Below are 13,173 nucleotides of genomic sequence, written 5' to 3' on the forward strand. Positions count from 1 at the left end.
AAGCAGTGGTATCAACGCAGAGTACTAGTCTGTGTGTTTACTGAGGAATAAACCAAGTGTTAAACCAGACCAGGGCATAGCAATCGGATTTCTCTTCTCCCGAATCCTGGCATCGATGAGCCGATTCGCGGCATCGGGAATGGTGTACCGTTACAATATAATAATTCATATTTTAACATGTATAATAATAATAAAAATGTACAGAGTGACCCAGAATTTATCCGATGAACTGTGGGAGGATATTCTACAAATGGAAATAAGAAAAAATATTATATGAAGTTTGGTTAGAAAAATATTTTAATTACAAAGCAAATTTTATAAGCAAATATTGAGAAACGAAACATGAAATAGATAACTATGGATTTTCCATTGTGCAGAATATGAAAAGTCGAACGTGTTTATCTTATCTGTGTATTCATATCGTGTTTACTATTTTTAAAAGATTCAATATTGTTACTTTTACATCAATAGCTATTAGATTTCAATCGTTGCATGAATTAGCAATTACCATCAAAATGCCAAATCTGTTTTCAAATGACAAATACATTGATATACACTGATTCTGCACAATGGAAAATCCGTAGTTATCTATTTCATGTTCCATTTCAATATTTGTTTATAACTTTGTAATAAAATATTAGCCAAACTTCATATTTTTTTTTTCTTATTTCCACTTGTAGAATATTCTCCCACAGTTTGTCAGGTAAACCCTGGCACAGCCTGTATAATATAATACAATTATATACAATAGTTTAATAACTCGTACTATATAGTATAACAATATATATACACATTAAACTAGTAAAATATAATATATATATATATATATATATATATATATATATATATATATATAATATATATATTAAATACTTACCCAATTTCCCTTTAAATTTCCTTTGTCATTATCCTTTATAAATTCTTGCTGCTTTGCCATCCAACTGTATAGATCTTCTCCTGTATTTATAGGTTTAGTAGAATGATTTGTGGGAGATGTTATTTGTTCTAGGCTTCCAGTACTATGTTGACTACCATGACCCACCCCTCCAGAATAAATGCTAGGATTGGAGCCAAGCTGATGCGAATGTGAGATATGAATTTGCGGGGTCTTCTCTTCTCTCAATGTTCCATAGCCTGACAAAAAAATAATGTATTAATTATAATAAATACAACTTTAGAGATATACAATAATATTATTAATAATAATAATCAAAAGATCAGCTACAAGCAATAAATAATGATACAGCAATAATAGAAATTCTCAAAATTTTCAAAAAGGGATCAATATTTTAGGAACATTAGTAAAAAAAAATATAAAAGTAAGTAGCCATAAATTTTTTCATGATAAAATGAATTATATTTAAAATATGAGATCATAACATATAGTTTAATTGCCATTATTATCTAATTACTAATGCATTACTCCAAACAAGTCAATTTACTAGAGGTAAAATCGATTTAATGTTAATTACTAATTATAAAGAATATTAAAACAGTCCTCTGTCCCCACTTACTTATATTATTCGCTTCTCGTGTTTGACCGAATAGTCCACTGCTGGTAAGTAAAGGGAAAACGATACTCGCACGAGCACTAGCGGGTACTTGCGTTTGTTGCAATGTTTTTCCTCTCTTTGCGACAGCTACGGGCGGAGAGGGAGAGGAATAAGAATCCGGGCCTGGAACCGGTGTTGCTATAGGAGTCGTATCTTTCCCGCGAGGAGAACTTACAGGAACCGTTAAACCATCGCCACCACTACATATACCTAGTCACGTTTCCACACGAAACCAAGACGTTTATATAAGGTAAGTGTTACATTTGTTAATTAACAGAATAGATCCACAAGAGCTAATCAGTTAAAAGAAAGCAGGAAAAGAGATGCTCAAGTAAGAACATATACAAGCATTTATGTATGTAGGATCAAGCTTTATGAAAGCAGCACACAAGATGATCCCTATTAGATAAATTAATGATGATCTCAATATATCAGCATGGAATGTAACTATATTGTTTTAAACCAGAGTGCATGAAAAATATGTATAAAAATATAAGAGACTAAGATAATTGATTTAAATATCTCCAAAAGAAAGAAAAAAGCTAAAAATATCTAATTATTTTATATAATATACACTCCTTTAATAATATATTTTTTTTAAACAATTATTTGTTTTTTTTACGATAAAAATGATCGAAAATTAAATATTATATAAATATAATGCCGACCTTTTTTATACACCGTGTATGTCTTTCAAAATATATATATATATATATATATATATATATATATATATATATATATATATATATATATATATATTGTATATATTTTTTTTATTGTAATTATATGTAGGAAGCAATTATATGTATATATATACAGGGTAAGGCATCTAAGACAGGCCACCCAAATAACTCCCACAATTTTGGAGATAGGAGAAAATGTTTTAAATAAAAGTTGTATGATATCGAGGGGGAAATCTTGTGGAAGTGAACAACTTTTTTTAGATGGAAACGCTTAGGAGATTTGAAGGTCATCTTCATTTTTTTAAATGGAACCACCTTAATTTTTTTATACAAATCGTTTCCTCGCAATATTTGACACAAAAAATTATAAGGATAAAATGGCCAAAAAGTGAATAGTTTACGAAATATTTTGTACTTTATAATTTTACATAAACTATAAAATATTTCGTAAAATATTCATGTTTACATTTATGTCCTGTCTGGTGTTATCACTTATACGAATCGTAGAATGTAAATATACATTCAATCACCTTGTACACTTCAATCTTTATGTATTAATATTACATGTTGAGTTTAAGTAAGTATTTAGTATGGATTATAAAGTACAAAATATTTTGTAAACTATTCACTTTTTGGCCATCTTACACTTATAATTTTTTGTGTCAAATATTGCGAGGAATCGATTTGTATAAAAAAATTAGAGTGGTTCCATTTAAAAAAATGAAGATGACCTTCAAATCTCCTAAACGCCTCCACCTAAAAAAAATTGTTCACTTCCACAAGATTTCCTCCTCAATACCATACAACTTTTATTTCAAACATTTTCTCCTATTTCCAAAACTGTAGGAGTTATTTGGGTGGCCTGTCTTAGATGCCTCACTCTATATAAACAATATCGTAATAAATAACATATAGGCAAAAATAATTGTGTTCACTAATTATTATGTGTATATTTTATATAACAATATTAATATTTAAATTATATATTAAGAAAATTTTTTTCTTTGTTAAATACTCTGCCCCATATTGTCTGTAGATATTTGTAATATTATTAATGCTTGCTATGATTTGTAATACCTGATGTTTTATCTTGTCCGCCCTTGATATGTGCATGTTTATGCATATGGTCCGTGTGGATGAGCATAGCACATTCATCTGTGACTTCCTGATCATCAATATCTCCCGCGCTACCCTCTCCATCGGTTAATAGATTCTCCTATAAGTATCAGCAAAAACCAACACTCAAAATAAATATATAATTTCTTTTAATATTTTTTCGAAGCAAAACTCTTTTAAGACAATTTTACAAAGAGTAGTATATTTTAACGTTGAACATGTATTAAAATTTTTTTTTCTTTTCTGTAATTGTAATGCCTAATGAAATCGGAAGAAAATGCTTTAAGCCTGATTTTGTGATGTATAGGAGAATATAGCGCTATAGTTAAATATTTTAATTTTTAATATAAAAAAATATATATAAAAATATTATATAAAAATACTATATAATCTATTTGATTATGTAATAATTTGAAATCTATTTGATTATTACATAATCATATAGATTTCAGCTATTTCACATTAAATTATTTATTAGCCACATTTATATCTTCCAAGCATGACCGCACCTATACACCTGATTTTGTGATAAATATGATATATATGTTACAATATAAGAATAAAAAATTACTGTATTAGCATATATTACAGGTTGTTAAAAGCACACATATATGACACAATCTTTACAAGAAAGCATATAAAAATATCCACTGATTTGATAGACTTTGGGAATAATGTAGAGAACAGCTTAAAATATTAGATAACTATAATTTTTTATAAGCATGTTTTCTCATATATTTAAAAGTTAAAACAAAAATAACTCAGTATATGTAATTTTGAGCAAATACACATTGTCGAAATCATGAGATATATGGAAAAATGTATTAGACAAAAGTTTTATTACTCTTGATGCTATGCATTTTTCTTTGAAAATGTGATATTTTACAAAATATCTCCATTCGCAATTAGCAATTTTGCAGATTTTAAACGTCTTATAAAAATAAAAATTAAGAAACATTTAATGCCAAATTAAACACGATACTTATCTGAGATCTGAATACTTTTCTATATATCTTATGGTTTTGACGAATTTAATTAAAATTGCACATATTCTGAGTTATCTTTAAAGAGTTATTTCAACTTCTGAATATGTGAGATTATCTTCATATATATTTTTCATCTATAATATAATTCTCTATAGCATATCTAAAACTCATCAAAATCAGAGGAAGACACTTCCATATGTTTCCTTAGTCACTATTTAATAACAATTTTGCACGCAAGAAGAATTTTAAAGCATTTAGTCCAATTTCTTTTTTGAAGAAAGAAAAAATATATATAAACGTCTTTGTTATATATATTGCATAATGCATAAATTCTATAAAAATATTTTTTACTGTAGAGTTCTTACTCTTTTTCATATCGATTTCTTCCTCCATTTTTGTCTTATTTATTTGCTGAAAAAAAGAGTGACTAGCAAATTATATTTTTCTATTGGTGACTCTTCAAGATCTTAAATATCAAAAAACAGAATAAAAAGAGATACAAAATATATATATATATTAATTAAATAGTCTTATATTATAAATATATAAATTGTGTCCAATATCAAATTTGTCACTATCAATTTGAACATTTTAAATAAACTCATATTTGTTAACAACTTTTTATTAAACAACAAACTAAAATCTTTTGAAAATTAGTCAAAGACAATCTTGACAATAAGGTCAAGGGCATTTGGGGATTTTACACACCAAAATAAATAATTATCTAATATTTTTTTCAGCATTTTCGAAAATTCAATCAACCATCAAGCATCACTAATTGATGCTTAAATCATCAAGCACTGAATGCTTACTAATTCATCTGCGCAATGTATATCTTACCTCATCTGGATCCGATACAGCAAATGTAACGTTTAATGGTTTAACATGCTTGGTTTTGTAATTATGCTCCAACAACAATGGTGTATAAAGTACATTCTTCCATTGTCTGCTTAATACAATGACACCCTAATGAAAATAGTAATAATATAAAATTTATATTGCGTGCAAAATATAAATTATATTTTACAAAAAATTTATATATAAATTGTCTTTAAAATTATTACCTGTCGAAGTGTTGAAAGAAGTGGTAGATCGGATTCTTTCAAGTTAGCTTCAATACTTGCAATTTCGGATAATAAAACGTAATTCTGTAATATAGTACATAATTGACAAGAGGGATCTTCCTGCAATGTTTTGGCCAATGGCGTTAATCTTCCGTAACGACTCTGTGCAAAATGTTGGAAAATTAACGAAAATGTCACTATGACAACCAATTCCTTAATATATCATTGTATACCTTAATAGGCATATGTAGTCCTTGCACGTCCAACGCTTCCGCCATGAGGCAAGCAACAATCGCGGTGGATCTACGATACATTGTTCTAAACATATGAACGATCCGTATCGCAAATTTGTTACTGGGATTCATCCATGCATTTATCGCCGGCGATGCTGTACTAAGCAAATTCCAATCCAATCTTGTATAATCGATTTTCCTCGTTATTGGAGTACGTGGGGGCGCGGCGAAATTAAACCATACAGTTTTCAACTCGATAACACATGATACGGTATTGCCATTCGCTACTTTGGACGTGAGACTGTTGCATGTAGCGCTCATATTTATCTGAGTGCTGGCGGATACGCTTGCCGGCTTTGTTTCCGCCTCTGTGGTAGCTAAATGTTGAAAAAGTAAAGGTAAAGTAAATAAAATAAGCAAGTAATAATTTTGTATTAATATTATTGGAATCATAGCTCTTTTACCAGCAATATTATTATCCAATTCCTCTTGGCTCTTAATGCTATCCGTACACAACATTTCAGTTTCGTTCTTTTTGTTATTATCACCGTTTTCATTTTTTTCAAACTGAGATCTCTTCACTACTTTCAATTTAATTCCCTCTAAACCGCACTCGAACATGATAAATCCCAATCTATCCTCTCCACATCCCATAGTAAATTCTTCAGTGGCTTGTGGTGGTCCAGTCTGTTTCTAAAATATGTATAATATATTATCTCTTATGTCTTAACATCTCATTGAAGTAATATTCAGGAAGAGATCTGCATATACATTTAGCTTTTCTTTATCGTCGATCGCGTGATGTAAATAATAATCGACACATTTTAACGGCGACGTCATTCTTGTGCATGTAAACAATACTTTTGAATAATGCGCGGGTATAGCAGTTATGATCGCGTCCTTCAATATTGAAGATTCATTTCTTAGCCTTCTTAATTGAGAATGCGCTTTGCCTATCGAAAAAGATAAAATTTTATATTACATAATATATAAGACGCGCTCTTATATGATATATATTTATTTGCTTATATATACCGATATTTAAAGTAACTATAATCTCTTCCTGTTGCTTCTCCGACGTTTCTATGTACACAGTTTCTCCTCCAACGTCAGCTACTACTGCCGTAGTTTGATGTCCGGATAAAAATGCTTTGCTGATCTTGTTCACCTTCTTCTGATTCGGCAATGCGGCTGGTTTATGGAACATTTGAACGACTTCTCGGGCCTGTTTCCCTAGATAAAATCTAGCGGTAACGTCGTCAAGACAAATCGCAAATAATGACACGCATGTCAGATCGCGAATATTTTCTAACGCGGAGAACGATATAATCTCTTCGACAACGGATGCTTGTAACAATGTTAAGTTCAACTGAAAATAATGTTAAAATATAACTAAAGCACATATGTGTGAGAGGAATTCGTAGAAAATTTTTTATCACATTTTGCAAAATTATTATACCTTCGGTAAGATAATACTGCCTTGTACTTGCGTCGTAATACTTTCTTCGTAAACATTCGTTTGTAGGGCAATCTTACCTATTGATAAAAATCAAATATCTATAAATATACACACTGATCCTTGAATGATGTAATAAAATGTGTCGTAAAAACTAACATTTGTCATCACCTTGACCATTTTTTCTTTCTGCTGTCGATCGTTTCGAACTGGTGTGGACTTGACTCCAATATGATAAACTCTGATCTTGTTTTAAAATATTTGCATCCTCCACTTTGCTTATGCATTCATTATGAAGATGATTTAAAATCGTTAATGGATGTAGACTGGCTAAGGTTGGTATAATACTATCGATAAAACGCTGAAGTGACTCTAGAACCATGGGACTTAACATAATATCGACGTCTCCTTTAAATTTGACAATAACCGTTGTACGTAATCCAGTTTCGTGCAGTATCGCCAATAATTCTTCCTCGTTATGCATCGCATTATCCTCTTCGCCTACATAAAAATTCTTAAATATTCTCGAGACTATTCAAATACGTTATCTTCTCAATAATATACCGTACCTTCTGTTCGATTTAATGATATATCATCCCACAAATAAGGATGTGTGGGCGTTTTGTTGGATGAACCTACAGCAGGTGAACCGTCAGAACGTGTTATCATTTTTAACGATGTAAAACCTTCGGTGACCGGTTCAAGTTTTGGCACGTATCGTCCGCCAATGTAAACCAATCTACCATCTCCCATGCGTTGGAATACAGGAGTAGTAAAAGCGTCGCCACCCACAGGTAGTGAGGACTGATTCCAATTTGTACAACGAACCTAACAGATTTTGTTCCATACACTTAGATTTTATATAGATATTATTATTATATAGTATATTGTTTATATAGTATATTATTTAAGAGTATATATATACATATATATACATATAATTTAAAAGTATATACATATATAAGAGTATATATTCATTATTAATTAGTATATACATTTACATACATACATACATACATACATACATACATACATGCATACATACATGCATACATACATACATACATACATACATACATACATACATACATACATACATACATACATATATACAGGGTGTCTCACAACGTGATGTCCACTGAAACTGTGTATCCTTTGTGTCATTCTAAATCAAAAAGTCTTAATACACATATGCCCTAAAGTCCGCTTGTTTCGAAGTTATAGCGAAAAAATACAAAAGTAGTTATTTCTCACACTAATGCGAGAGAAGCACCTTTATGACTTACCTTATCGCACTAGTAATGCGGAAATAACAGGCATTACAAAAAATATTGTATGTATGACATGCGCGGAAGACAACGAACTACGTCACAAAAATACAAAAATTTTATTTACCGACGAAGCTACTTGTACGAGAGATGGCATTACAAATAATAGAAATTCACACGTTTGGTCACCACGAGAAAAAAATCCTCATGCTATTACTGAAACACATTTTCAAAATCGATTTTCAAAGAATATCTGGTGCGATATAATCGATAATCGTCTAATCATTATTGAAGATCATTTAAATGCTGAACGATACTTTATTACAAGAACAGTCGCCCGAACTTCTTGAAGATCTGCCTTTAAACATCAAAACACAAATTTAGTTTCTACAAGATGGAGCACCACCTCACTTTAGCAGAATTGTTACGAGATATCTAAATAAAAAATTTCCTGAGCGCTGGATCGCCCGGGGAAGTCCAATAGATTGGCCTGCAAGATCTCTCGATCTATCTCCTCTGGATTATTTTTTGTGGGGGCACATGAAATCTCTAGTCTATGCGAATAAGCCAGTCGATCGGCAGCAGTTATTAAATAAAATAATAGACGCTTGTAATAATATACGTAACGCTACTTCTTTTGCGTTCTACAACATCAATAATTCAAAGAGCAGAAGTGTGTGTAGATCAAAATGGTGGTCACTTTGCACAATTTATAAAGTAATTTATAAAGTAAATTATTGTTTAATTATCGTTTAATTATTGTTTAATTATCAATAAATAATATTATCTTTAATAAATAATATTGTTCTTATTTTATGCAATTTTATTTTTTCGCTATAACTTTGAAATAATCGACTTTAGGGCATATGTGTATTAAGACTTTTTGACTTAGAATGACAAAAAGAATACACAGTTTCAGTGTGGACATCACGTTGCAGGACATCCTGTATATATACAGGGTGTCCGACAAGTAAGTGATCAAACGAAAGGTGAAGGTAGATTGGGTCAAACTAAATCGAAAAGTCCTGAACCATTTTTTTTTATAATGCTTAATAAAGGAATTATTATTGAGTAAAGTCTGGCAAATCAGCGTCAAGTGTGCCCTTTCGCATACTATCAGGCGTGCAGCTCACCGATGTGCGCCCGGCTAAAGATCGGCGCTGATTGGCCAGACTTTACTCAATAATAACTCCTTTATTAAGCGTTATAAAAAAAAATGATACAAGACTTTTCGACTCAGTTTGGTCTGCTCTATCTGCACACAAGTATTGTCCCAAATGATCTGGGACACCCTATATATATATCATATATTAATTATTATTATATTAATTATTAAAAAGTATATTAATTAAAAAGAAATAAATTGAATAAGATAAAAGTTTACGTCAATAACAAAAGTACCTGTGTCAAGTGGCTGACGTAACTGGACATCAATAACGGCGAGTCCACGATTGGCTTATTCACTTGCATGTGTAAGTTTACAAGAGTGACATCTTCTTGCGATGATACAGCGGAGATAAAACTAGTAGATGATACAGAGTGGCTGTCTGAAGAGTCTTGCATACCGCGACCGTTTTCAGTTTGATCGATTACATTTTGAAAACTAGTGTTTCTATTGATCCTAGGGCTTCTTTTTGTATTTAATATCTGCGTTTTTGCTCTCTCCAATGTATGCGCTTTGTCTGCCATTGAGTGATTCATATTAGTCGAGCTCTCGACAATAGACAGGTCTGACGAAAATTTTTTCTTCATACTGTCATTGCGATTTAAGACACAACCAGAACCGACGATGGATTGGCGTAAGCTGGATGTTCGACTTCCGCTTAATCCGTGGCTCATATCTTCATCGGCCGAATAAAATGCTTCCGAGTGATTTTCCGACGACATAGATATCGTACGTTGCACCTTTTAAACATACACAAATACAGTAAATAATAAAGTATAGTATTTAATATTTATAATAAAATATATATTCATAATAAAGTATTTATAATAAAGTACAATATTTAAAAACTCGCGATATCTTTTACCTCCTGCTTCAGTCGCTCTTCCGAGTTTGTCCTCGCGTATAATGAATGATTAGAATCTGATACGTTCATTCTTTCACGTTGTTCATCTTTTCCAGTCAAGCATATAGATCCAGAGATATTAAATTCAGTCGGAACGACAGGTAAAGATTGCGGGCTACTCGCGGATTCAAGCGATTCTATATTTTCCGTTGCGGTGAAGTAGTCTACGGCCAATTTAGAATCGGACACGCTACTCTTGGGGGCAGTTTCAATCTCCGGTACGTTTAAGATGGATTTACTTCGTTCTACATTCAGTTTAGAATCAGAATCCAATTTTTGAGGTAGCTGTGTTACAGGACTAGCATCGATCAAACGAGAATACGGTACATCTTTCACATTCGGTCCACTGTAACACCGAAAAGGATTTTGTAAATACATTTTCCGCAAATAGATATTTCCAATTAATTATATCTTTTTCGATCATTTTTATATTATGCTTTTTCTTCTTTTTTTAATTTTTACAAGTAACACTACTTCAGCTTTATTAGCCATATAAATTAACGGGGAAAAAAAAAAAAAATGCATAACTTCTATTCTGCAAAATATCCACGCTTTAAATTCTCTTATTATCAATAATTGAATAAAATATTGTCTAGAGATTAAATCATATATCAAAAAAGAAACAAAATATATATAATAGTATGTTCAGAAACGTTTAAATAATTAAAAAAGACTGCTACAAATCTTGATGATTACCGCATTGATGTATAGGAAAATCTTCTGTCCAGCGGTTTCCTGTCGCCACTAGGTATCAATGGACTTGCAGACGCAACGTTTAATTTTGTACTAATATTTTCTTCCTTATTATGATCAGTAACAGACTTTGGACGCTCGGCACCCTTCTTCGTAATTTGCGAACCATCTTGACTAAGTGTCACTTTCAATCCTGTCATAGAATAACATACATCTTGCAAAGATATATCTTGCAAACTGTATGGCGGTGTGTGGAATATCAATTGCCCATCATGTAAAATAGATTGTCCAAATCCTTTCTCTTTATCAGACTCATGAATTCTAAAAATACAATAAAAATAGGTTATATATAATAGAAATAAATAGAAAATATAATTTATATTAAATATATAAATAATATTAATAATTAATATATTAATATTTATAATTAGTATATTAATATTTATAAACAATTATAATTTATATTAAAACAGAATATTCCATTATTTATCGACATTAAGTTTCTAAATCTGGACATGTTCGATATAGCAAGAGGAAACAAATATCCACCTATAGGCGGCGATATTGATACCATCCTGAAGATCTTGATAACTCGGCTTGAAAAATTTTGGTCCGTTTCGATTATTGCCAAAAAATACGCAACCTCCTATACAGCCGCACTTTGTCGCCTTTACCCCGTTCTCCTGCAGCCACAAAAACCACAAACGTTTCGTCGCCTCGTCGTGCATCTTTAGATATTTATTTTGTACTAAATGCAAATTGTGCTCCGGAGCTGGAAGGGAAATCGCGGCTTCTAAAATAACCGGACCCAGAGATATCGATCCCACCTCAAGCCATATATCTGATCCATCACCTATATTGCATGTGTATAGAAAAAAAAAGTTAAATTTTTTTTTACTAACCAGTTAACTGGTAATGACACATATATGCGCCTCAACTTTTCGTGTCAAAACTGGTAATGACACATATATGCGCACATTGAATAAAACTCTGATAAATTTCGATGAATCTGAATAAAACTTGGTATCCTAGAGTTTTTTGGGTCGTTGAATCGGAATCTGAGCTCAGGAACTACAAATTCGTCATCGTTCAGTTAATGGCGCTCGAAAATGCTCTCTTTGAACAGTTTTCGAGACGAGTTGAAATACAGCTCGAAAGCGAAAAAAATACTCCCGCTAATGCTGGTGACTAAGAAATCACGAGTATGCCACGTGGAGGCTGCAATGGAATTTTACACTCCGTTTGTTTTTTCTTAAAACTTTTTTTTAAATTAAAAAAATTTTTTTTGTATATATTTTTTATTTTATTTATTTATTTTTTTTTTTTTTTTTTTTTTTTTTTTTTGAGATTTTTTGAGATTTTGTGTTAATTTTGTGTCAAGTCCGCCGACTAGACTAGTTTCTGAATTCTAACAGATGTTGCGAAAAATTAGGTTCTTTTTGGACGTATGGTTTCAGGGATGCGCGATATCAAAATTACGACTCCGGATTCGAAATCAGCAACCTCAAAAATGATTGTACTGATTTTTGAAACGTAATCGATTTTACGAGGTTTGGCACGGAAACCAGTTTTGGCTCAAGGGCTTATCAGTTAACTGGTTAATTAAAAATTAAGATATATTGATGTTTACACATAATTTAGATTCATAATCATAGATACATACGAAAAATACCTGACATCCGACTGCTTGCATTATTATGAGATCTTCCGCTGCCTGTTGTATTAGTATTACTTGTATTCGCGAAGTAATCTGCCGCGGATACAAACTGTCGAATCGATATGGTAGGTAGAACAGCGGTGATGCCCGATTTGACTTGATGCCCATGAAGATTACAAGTGGCAACACGAATCGGAGATATCCAGAATTGTATGACAGTACCCGCTTCTTGTAAATATAAATCAATAGCGTCTATAGATAGTCTCGTCATTCGATATTTTATATCCTCGGAACTCGGGCATCTAAACACATTGAAATTTAACTCGATGATAAGTAAATATAATATAGTAAAAATTGTCAAGAGATAATTTTTCTATATATTCTTTCTTTGT

General features: G+C 31.4%; 1 protein-coding gene across 11 annotated transcripts in view; it reads right to left on the reverse strand.

Moving 5' to 3' along the window:
• Window positions 1-13,173, reverse strand: part of Tweek (transmembrane protein KIAA1109 homolog tweek) — a 35,264-nt gene that overhangs the window by 18,680 nt on the left and 3,411 nt on the right. For 3 of the 11 annotated variants that reach the window (XM_070297899.1, XM_070297898.1, XM_070297897.1), the window contains exons 5-20: window positions 12,797-13,083; window positions 11,674-11,977; window positions 11,128-11,445; window positions 10,393-10,777; window positions 9,764-10,267; window positions 7,664-7,922; window positions 7,266-7,595; window positions 7,098-7,174; window positions 6,674-7,007; window positions 6,410-6,591; window positions 5,639-6,331; window positions 5,406-5,567; window positions 5,182-5,307; window positions 3,317-3,455; window positions 1,515-1,763; window positions 878-1,134 (exon numbers count right to left, since the gene is read on the reverse strand). In XM_070297899.1, the coding sequence (XP_070154000.1) occupies window positions 878-1,134; window positions 1,515-1,763; window positions 3,317-3,455; window positions 5,182-5,307; window positions 5,406-5,567; window positions 5,639-6,331; window positions 6,410-6,591; window positions 6,674-7,007; window positions 7,098-7,174; window positions 7,266-7,595; window positions 7,664-7,922; window positions 9,764-10,267; window positions 10,393-10,777; window positions 11,128-11,445; window positions 11,674-11,977; window positions 12,797-13,083 (4,606 nt within the window). Of the gene's footprint in view, window positions 1-877; window positions 1,135-1,514; window positions 1,764-3,316; window positions 3,456-4,706; window positions 4,753-5,181; window positions 5,308-5,405; window positions 5,568-5,638; window positions 6,332-6,409; window positions 6,592-6,673; window positions 7,008-7,097; window positions 7,175-7,253; window positions 7,596-7,663; window positions 7,923-9,763; window positions 10,268-10,392; window positions 10,778-11,127; window positions 11,446-11,673; window positions 11,978-12,787; window positions 13,084-13,173 lie in introns of all 11 variants that reach the window. The other 8 variants (XM_070297901.1, XM_070297908.1, XM_070297907.1 and 5 more) reach the window with 7 other exon arrangements.

This window comes from Polyergus mexicanus, unplaced genomic scaffold, assembly GCF_030449975.1.
Source record: "Polyergus mexicanus isolate NDT 795.1 unplaced genomic scaffold, iyPolMexi1.0 SCAF_6, whole genome shotgun sequence".
NCBI classification, from domain to species: Eukaryota; Metazoa; Arthropoda; class Insecta; order Hymenoptera; family Formicidae; genus Polyergus; species Polyergus mexicanus.